This window comes from Saccostrea cucullata, unplaced genomic scaffold (assembly GCF_032062105.1).
Source record: "Saccostrea cucullata isolate Sc308-1 unplaced genomic scaffold, CSIRO_AGI_Scuc_v1 ctg6066, whole genome shotgun sequence".
Lineage (NCBI taxonomy): Eukaryota > Metazoa > Mollusca > Bivalvia > Ostreida > Ostreidae > Saccostrea > Saccostrea cuccullata.
In genome coordinates this window covers 23944-33402 of record NW_026928067.1, presented here as the reverse complement: position 1 = coordinate 33402, position 9459 = coordinate 23944, and the positions used below count along the sequence as shown (strand labels likewise).

The window sequence follows — 9459 nt, the reverse complement described above, 5'->3', positions numbered from 1 at the left end:
GACAAGGAGGCTTACCAAAATGATCTCTGCCTTGCCTACAACAGTTACATAATATCTTCTTAAATGTATTCCCCACTCCTCCAGTTTGACATTGAGGGGAGGACACTTCCGGTTCCGGTTCCATTGATTTTTCCGGATAAACCCTAGGATGATTTTGTGGTGTTTGTTGAAAATCTAGCTATTTCTTATTATTAAAAGGAATTCATGCATGCTTTGTTGGTTTTTGGGCGGTAATTATTTAAGGTTTTAAGTAAAATAAAGTCATACAGTGAAAGGAAACAGAACTCTCGTTAATTACGACCAGCTTGGGTCATTTAAACTTTACTTGCACATTGTTGTGTGGACATACACCGCATTTTAACTAAACTTTTTTGTGTTTTTCGTTATCAATTAAAGATGGAGAATAGATGGATGTAAAAATTATGAAGAATACACCCGAAAAACATGTGTAACTCGAACTTAATGATTTTTAAAAAAACAGTCACGGTCGAAAAATTACACATTCGATTACAATTTTTTTGGCCTTGACAGGTAAGAATTGCAAATTAAAGGCAAATGTGTAAGCAACTAGTAAATTAATGTTAAGGTTTTTAACTTTTTGAAAAAATAGAAGTGGGGATTTAGAAATTTTGACAAGTATATTTTTACTAAAAGTAGAATTTTAATATGGTTCCCATCCATATTTTCCAAGGGGGCCATTTGCAATCTTTATCGATGGACAACATATTATGTATGTCTTTTTTCCCAAAAAAATTATGCAGACTTTAGGTTTCTTTCTATGAAGCTAACACCACGCAAATGACAAATCAAAACTAAGAAAACTGAAATCCCTAATGAATACTATTATATCTTTTCTGCAACAAGGAAGCTACAACGTATCATTTACAAAAAATGTTAACAAGTTTATTATATTATTAGTAACAGGTAATAAGAAATGCATTTGCAGATCAGAATATGAGTAGTAAAAAAGAAGGTATCAAAATTTTTCTTAATATTTCAATAAATTCAATAAAAGTTCTTAAAGCTCAAAGCCTCTCAATGCAATATTCATGTACATCATTTTTTTCAGAGAATTCATTTAATGAGTGCAATCTTTTAAAAGATTTATAATACATGTATGTTAAATGTTCGGAGTTCTAACACGCAGGTAATTATCCTTCATTTTTAATAAATGTATTACCCCGTGAATATCATTCCTTCTGAATGTCTGATTAACTGTTAGGTAGCTGTAATCAAGCAACGACTTTCTGAATAGAAAACAGTACACGTCATTTACAAGGATAGCCAAAGCTTCATGATTTTGTAGGACACTGTAGAAAAAAATACACACCATTTAGAAGGCGATCTGGAGCATCTGTAGAAAACACAATTAGAGAGAGAGAGAGAGAGAGAGAGAGAGAGAGAGAGAGAGAGAGAGAGAGAGAGAGAGAGAGAGAGAATATTAACAATTTCTAGCAAGTGATTATTTCCTACCTCAAAATCATCATGAAAGAAGACGTTGCAGATTATTAATCATAAGAAGAAAAATTTTATTCTTGGGAATTTTAAGGTGGCAGTGCTTTCCTCGAAGAATTTGCAGTGATTTTTTTTCTAACAATTAGATCTGTGAAGATAACCAAGCATTCCCAGAAGTTTAAAAGTATTTATTCCGGGATGTTTATGTTTAAATTGTGAAAAGGATTGAACATGTTTATGAGACAAAATGCCGAAGATATTTTTGTTGATAACTATATCTGAAACGTCTCTTAGAGGTTATTAAACGGAACTACATATAATGTGTCTTGTATGTTTCTTTGTCGAATAGGTCAAAAAAGGAATAATGGACAAATTATGAATTTTAGTTTCCAAAGCTGGAGTATTCATAAAAATCAGGAAACTTTAAGACATTTCAATATTTTAGAGAGAAGTACAGTGATGGAAAAGACTTCCAACATTTCGGGAAACGTTACAATTACAAAAGGATCTTCCACTTTAGGGCTTTTACAGCTTTTATTTGGACTACCCATAGCTGTTTTGAATTTTATTTCAATTCTGGTGCTTTTAAAAGCAAAAAGCTCAAATTTACCATCCGTATGCCTGCATTACAAATGGCTATTTCTGACATATGCTTGGGTGTCATTTTATGTATTCCAAGTACAATTTTGGTAAATCCTGATATTTGTATTACCTAGAGATTTTTCCTCATATCTCTTTACGCTTTAGGGGCTTCTACCATTACCATTATGAATACAGATAGGTTCATTTCTCTTCGATTGCCTTTTCAGTATACCAAGATTTGTACACATCTCAATATAACGGTGGTTTGCCTTCTTTCTTGGATTATAGCCATACATTTACCGATTCTAGAAAACAACTGTCATATACAAACTTCGTTAACGGACAGGCATCCATTTCAATGGTCACTTTTTATTTTTTTGTACTTATCTCCATAAATCTTGTAGAGTATTGTTACGTCATCAAATGCATCACGAAGAATACAACAACAAAGAAATTTCAAACTTCCCTGGGAAACAGAAGATGTGTAATAAAGATATCCCTGCTCACGGGATGTTTCGTGCTTTTAACCTTTCCAATGCCTTTTGAGCGCTATTCAAGACGAGCCAGATAGTGTGTTACTGGCGAGATTCAGAACGATATTTCTGTTACACCGAAACTTTCTGTTTTTAAATAAAAACGCCCAAAGTTTCCAACAATGTTTATTTTGTATTCCCGTGTAACACTTTACACACAGGACCCGACTGAGTAAACACACAAATTCTACGCTAGATATTAAGAACTGCCCAAACTACAGACTGCCAATCACTGCTAAATTAACCCGTTAATTGTGAACACTATGAATTCTGCATTTTCTCATGGCCAGCACTTCAGACATTCAATCCCCCTGAGACTCGGGTGATAAAAGTCAGCAATGCTGATACAAGAGCTAAATTTCCCAGCCAAATCTTAATGAGCGGTCAAGACCTTATCACATAAACAGATCACTGCAGTCTGTAGTTTAGAGCAATTACTACAAATCAACAAGATTAAGATAATATAAATCAAGCATTAATTATACAAACAATTTCACACAAAATTTCACTTTAACACCTCCCTTCCAAAGATAAAAATTTAACTGTCAATAGTTGAATTTTTTTCCAAGTTCCTAATTCTGTATATAGCAACATTAAATTTAACCAGTCACTAAATTCACTTTAGCCAGTCCAAATAAGTATTAAACAGTTAATAGCAATTAATCATCAAAACAATAATATAAATCCAAAATGAATTTCACTGTAAATCCAAACTGAATGCACTTGAATTTTATGAATATAAAATTTTCACAAAAATTGCCCATAATTCACAAACACATTTCACTTTTCAGATTCTTGATAATCCGTCTGCATTTGTGTTTTTGCTTCCTCTCTTATATCTAACTTCAAAAGTGTACGACTGTAGTGCGAGGGCCCAACGCAACAGTCTCTGATTTTTATTCTTCAATCGATGCAACCAGGTTAGTGGATTGTGATCTGTTTCTACGTAAAACTTCCTCCCCTCTAGGTAATACGAGAACGATCCAATGGCCCAAACGATAGCTAATAATTCTTTCTCTATCGTTGAATAGTTCTTTTCCCTTGGAAGTAACTTCTTACTAAGGTAAGCAACTGGGTGATCACCATCTGGCAACTGCTGGCTCAGGACAGCCCCAATTGCGTTATTACTCGCATCTGTTTGTAGTACAAACGGTAAATTGAAGTTCGGATTGACCAAAACAGGAGCTGTCATCAGGGCCTCCTTCAGTTTCTTGAATGACTGCACTTCCCTCTCCATCCATTTTAAGTCTGCGGGTTGACTTTTTCTCAGTAGATCAGTCAGTGGTACAGTTATGTCCGCATAATTTCCTATATACTGGCGATAGTATCCAGTTAATCCCAAGAACGATCTTAATTCCTTCTTTGTCAAGGGAAGTGGAAAATCCTCCATGGCCTTCAATTTCCTAGGGTCTGGTCTAATTGTCCCTCCACCAACTATGTGTCCTAAACAGATGATTTCTGCTGCTCCCAACTTACATTTTGATGGTCTGATGGTAAGATTGGCCTCATAAATACGCTGAAGTAGCTCTGTTACATGTTTGATATGGTCTTCCCACGTCTGACTGTAGACAATTATGTCATCAAAGTACGCAACAGTATTTTGAGTTCCATCTAAAATACGATCCATAAGTCTTATGAATGATGCTGGAGACGTCTTCATACCAAACGGCATCACTGTAAACTCGAAAAGGCCAAATGGGGTGATGAAAGCGGATTTCTCGCGTGTTTCCTTTGCCAGAGGAACTTGCCAGTAGCCTTTTGTTAGATCAAATCTACTCAAATATTTTGCACTTCCAATTTTCTCAAATATTTCACTCATGCGTGGAATGGGATAAGGGTCCGTGAGAGTTATTTCATTCAATTTTCTATAATCAACACATATTCTAATTGTCCCATCAGGCTTGTTGACAAGGACAATTGGTGAGGCCCACGGACTTTTGGATGGTGTAATAAGTCCTTGTTCTAACATTTCATTCAAAGACTCCTTCACTTCCTGTTTCTTAGCTTCCGGTATCCTGTCAGGTCTCTGAGTAATTGGATTCTCAGACGTTGTTCTGATTGTATGTGAGATAACATCACACTTTCCCGGCTTTGATGTGAAAATTCTTGAAAATTTCTGACAAACATCCCTTAAACTCTGTCTCTGCACTTGTGTCAGCCCATGTCCAAAGACAAGATCTGAAATTGTTTCTGCGGTGTCGTTAGGAAATTGCTGTTCAAGTCCAATTTCATTTTCTGTTGCTGCCAGTAATGTAGCCCGGTTATAAGGACGAAGTAAATTGATATGGTAAGTAACCAGTCCACGTCGTCCTCCAACATTGACTTTATAGTTAACATCATTTACCTTGTTAACCACACGAAACGGTCCTTTCCACTGAGCGGACATCTTGCCAGGTTCGGTCGGGAGTAAAACGAGTACTTCATCACCAGGGCGCAAAGTCCTTTTGGATGCTGAGCGATCATACCAATCTTTGATCTTCGACTGCCTCATTTCCAAGTTGTTTTGCACGAGTTGTGTCACATCAGCCAGTTTGTTTCGGATGTTGACGACATGATCTATCTCTGATGTTTTTATTTCCTCCTCACCAGTCATGAAGCTCTTTAAAATACTAAGAGGACCACGTACTGGCCATCCGTATAACAGGTCAAATGGTGAAAAACCAGTCTCCTCATGCGGGACTTCTCTGTACGCGAAAAGTACATAGGGAAGCAGTACATCCCAATCTTCGCCATTCTCCATACACAATTTTTTCAACATTGATTTTAACGTTCCATTAAATCTTTCAACTTTGCCATTTGCCTGCGGGTGATAAGGCGTTGTAGTTATTCCCTTGATTTTGATTTTCTCATATAAATCTTTCAGGAGCGCACTCGTGAAATTTGATCCTTGGTCAGTGAGAATGGTTTTAGGAATTCCAACTCTACTAAATAATGTAATGAGAGTGTCGGCAATTCGTTCAGCTTCACAACTTGGTAAAGCAAAAGCATCTGGGTATCTCGTAGCTTCATCAATGACAGTCAGAATGTATTTGTTACCTTGAGTTGTCCTGTTGAGTGGGCCAACGATGTCCATTGCGATCTTTGAAAACGGATCAGTTATGATAGGTGTGTTGACCATAGGAGCTCTTTCCGCACTTCTTTTTGCCACTTTTTGACAGGTGTCACATTCTGCGCAGTAGTCCGACACATCTTGGAACAATCCAGGCCAATAAAATGACGCAAGAATACGTTGTTTGGTCTTCTCAGTTCCTAAATGTCCAGCTATTGGCTGATCATGTGCCAGCTTCATCACTGCTTTTCTTAGCGATGCTGGAAGTACCACTTGTGTTCCCGACAGATTCTTTTTCTTGGAAGTCCATTTTCGTTTCAATATGTCATTCTCCCAGTAAAACGCTTTATGTTCTGTCTCAGTTTGTGATACATTTTTGAATGCTTTATCCTTACAATTTTTGAGTGTTGGGTCTTGTTTCTGAAGATTCGATAGTTTATTTCCATTCACCACGCTCAACTTTTCCAATGAAATTTCCGGTAAATCAAGGTTCACTTCACCAGCACCATCGTTAGTTACCACGACGTTTAAGTCCCTTGGTACGACATCACATTTATTCATGCGATTTTTGGCACTTAATTCATTTTGTTCTTGTTCTTTTGCTTTGGCTCTCGTAACCACAGCTGCAACTTTGTTCCTCTCCAGAACATCTATTCCCAATAAACCATCTGCAACCAGATCAGGTACTAAACCTACCTGAACATGTCCCTTAAACATTGGCGTTTCCAGGTTAACCACAGCTAACTTAGCCTCGAATGGCTGTCCAATAGCTGTAAACAAGGAAGTAGTTTGTCCATGTAGAACACATTTTGGATCAACAAGATCCTCCCGCAATAGCGTCATAGATGCTCCAGTGTCCTTGACCATTGACACTTCCACATCATCCACTTTCCCCGGAACATAATGTAAACCCCATAATGCTCCTTTCACGAAACACGACGCTAGATTACCTTTCTTTGGGCATTTGTTTGCATAATGTCCAAAGTTCCCACAGCTAAAACATTTCACTTTTTCCAAACTTTTCTGTTTTCCGGAGTTCCCCTGTTCCTGGCTCTTCTTCTCACCTAACACTTTAGGATTTAGAAGTTTTCTGTCCTCGGCCGATTTTGTTGGTAGAATGTAATCCTCAGCAGCTTCAACTAATTCACTACTTCCCTTATTCCGTCTAATCCACTGGGCTTGTTGAGGAGATAACGCCTTTAAGAAATATTCTTCTCGGAACTTTTGTACGGGATCTTTCTCATCAATGAAACGACTCAAATACAGATCTATTCTCGACATTAATCCTCTGTAAGTTTCTCCTGGTCTACGTTTAATTTCCTCCAGGAACTGAAAGTAGTCTGCTGGGCGCTTGCCGAATCGATTCAAAAGAGCCTTATACAGATCTCTGTATCCCGAAGTCACTTGCTGCGACACTTCTCGAGCTTCTCCGGTTAAAAGTGACCTAAGCTGTAAAGCCTTTGAGTTCTCAGTCCAACCTGCATGCTCAGCTACCGCATCAAATTCAGAGAGATAGCACAAAATGTCATCCTTTTCCTGATTAAATGGTTGAAGTTTAATTTTTGACATTCCTGTCGAATGTGCTCCTGGTGTTGAATTGGCCTTCTCTAGCTGAACACGTAATTCCAAAATTTCTTTTTCATGTTCCAATTCAAGTGTTTTTAAACGTAATTCATGTTCCTGTTTTTGTTTAGAAAGTTGAAATTCCAATTCCAAGTCCTGTTTCCTAGGCATTTTAATTCCGCTTGTTAAATCCAAATATATGTATAAAATTTCAAACAATATTTCACATTTAATTAGGATCCTTTACCGCTGCCACCACTTAAAATGTTACACCGAAACTTTCTGTTTTTAAATAAAAACGCCCAAAGTTTCCAACAATGTTTATTTTGTATTCCCGTGTAACACTTTACACACAGGACCCGACTGAGTAACTAATTGAACACACAAATTCTACGCTAGATATTAAGAACTGCCCAAACTACAGACTGCCAATCACTGCTAAATTAACCCGTTAATTGTGAACACTATGAATTCTGCATTTTCTCATGGCCAGCACTTCAGACATTCAATCCCCCTGAGACTCGGGTGATAAAAGTCAGCAATGCTGATACAAGAGCTAAATTTCCCAGCCAAATCTTAATGAGCGGTCAAGACCTTATCACATAAACAGATCACTGCAGTCTGTAGTTTAGAGCAATTACTACAAATCAACAAGATTAAGATAATATAAATCAAGCATTAATTATACAAACAATTTCACACAAAATTTCACTTTAACAATTTCCCCTAATGGCGCTAATTAACCCTATCCTAAATCCGATCATGTATTGTTTCCTGTTTACTGAATGTCGTTTTCAAATAATCAGTATGGTCTGTTTTTGGAATAAAGCGTTGTCAGAAAAGAATAGAAGAAGGAAGAATGTTTTCTACTGCTCTTATTTACAACAAACTGGATCCCTTTTAGGCATCGCTCCTATAACCGACCTTAAAGAGTGAAGTGAAAATACGAAAAAAAAAAATAGCTTCTATTTTTTTTATGCTGGTAATTAAACCTGACCATTTTTTTTATCAGAATTGGACCACACGCAGGATACAAATACCTTTCCAAGTCTTGATTTTTTTTTATTTATTAGAGTCATTCATTGTGTGCATGTTTTTACAGTTAGATTTTTTAAAGATAAAAAATCAAGACAAGTGAATAAACTACATTGTGAAAAAAAAATCACATTTCAGATATCGTTCAAAATAAAAAAAATATAACCTAGGATTCGGACATGAGACTGCTGCTAGTGACTTTAAAGTTTCAAACATTTAATGAGGAGGAGTATGTAAACACTGATTTCCTTTAGCTGGAATACATGTAGTTATAGTGAGTACAAGACCCAGTGACAAGAATCTAATTTCTATGAAAAATATGTAGTAACATTTCTATTCCCTTTTTGGACACCCTATCTACTGATTTTCTTGCAACTTGTTTTGCCATATTTTTTTTTACATTGAATTGTCTCCGAATTATCCGTTCAACCTATTATCAAAGTAGGCATTTGACGTTTTTAACAGGTTGACAGATTTCAGAATTCTCAATCCTCCATGGCACCTGATCACATCTCTAATGACCTTGGCTTTGTGTCAAGTTTGTAATGCTATTTTGAACTCGATTACTGTTCGTTTTTTATATTTAGTTCACACGCAACAATTAACAGAAGCTAGCAACATGCAATTACGTCTTACCATTGTATTGTGACCTCTTGGTGTTACGGTCGAACATAAACCGCATCTTTCGTTCAGTTGACGTTCATCGTTATCAAACCCATCACTCACACCATCTTGGACTTAAAATATTCTTTTCTCTGTGTTCATTTTACTTTAAATTTTGTCATTACTTAGTTTGAAACATTTCAAAATTCAAAAATGAATTATTTTAAAGAATACAATTTTTTGTTATTTTTTTTCATGCTAATTTGACATTCTTTCATTCTAGTATTAATATATTAATATCTAAAGAAGGATAATCATAATTATTCATCGTAATTTCTGCAATGATTTAGTAATGTTTAATGTTCTAGTAAGAAACTAAGATATTTTCGTACAAATATATTTCAACGACACCCTATCCAATTTGAATATGACGGATGCATATAGTGCTAAACAAATTCTTGTTATTTTAGATGTGAAAAGAAACTTATGTAGTGCTTCATTTATAAGATGTTTTATGTAATACGGTTATATTAAAAAAGAATGTGAGGTGTTCTTCCACTAAAATAATGAGCGTACGCCGAGAATTTTTTTTTGAAAATTATTTTTGATTCCACTTCTAATATACTTTGCCTTCTGGTT

General features: G+C 36.1%; 1 protein-coding gene across 1 annotated transcript; it reads right to left on the bottom strand.

The window, feature by feature from the left end:
- Window positions 1-3357: 3357 nt before the first annotated feature.
- LOC134276295 (uncharacterized) lies at window positions 3358-7353 on the bottom strand. The gene has a single exon (XM_062758552.1). The coding sequence runs from the start codon at window positions 7351-7353 to the stop codon at window positions 3358-3360; it is 3996 nt and encodes a 1331-aa protein (XP_062614536.1).
- Window positions 7354-9459: the final 2106 nt, after the last annotated feature.

Bases quoted from the DNA above. Each gene is read 5' to 3' on its own strand.
- LOC134276295 (XM_062758552.1), bottom strand. From the start codon at position 7,353: ATGCCTAGGAAACAGGACTTGGAATTGGAATTTCAACTTTCTAAACAA.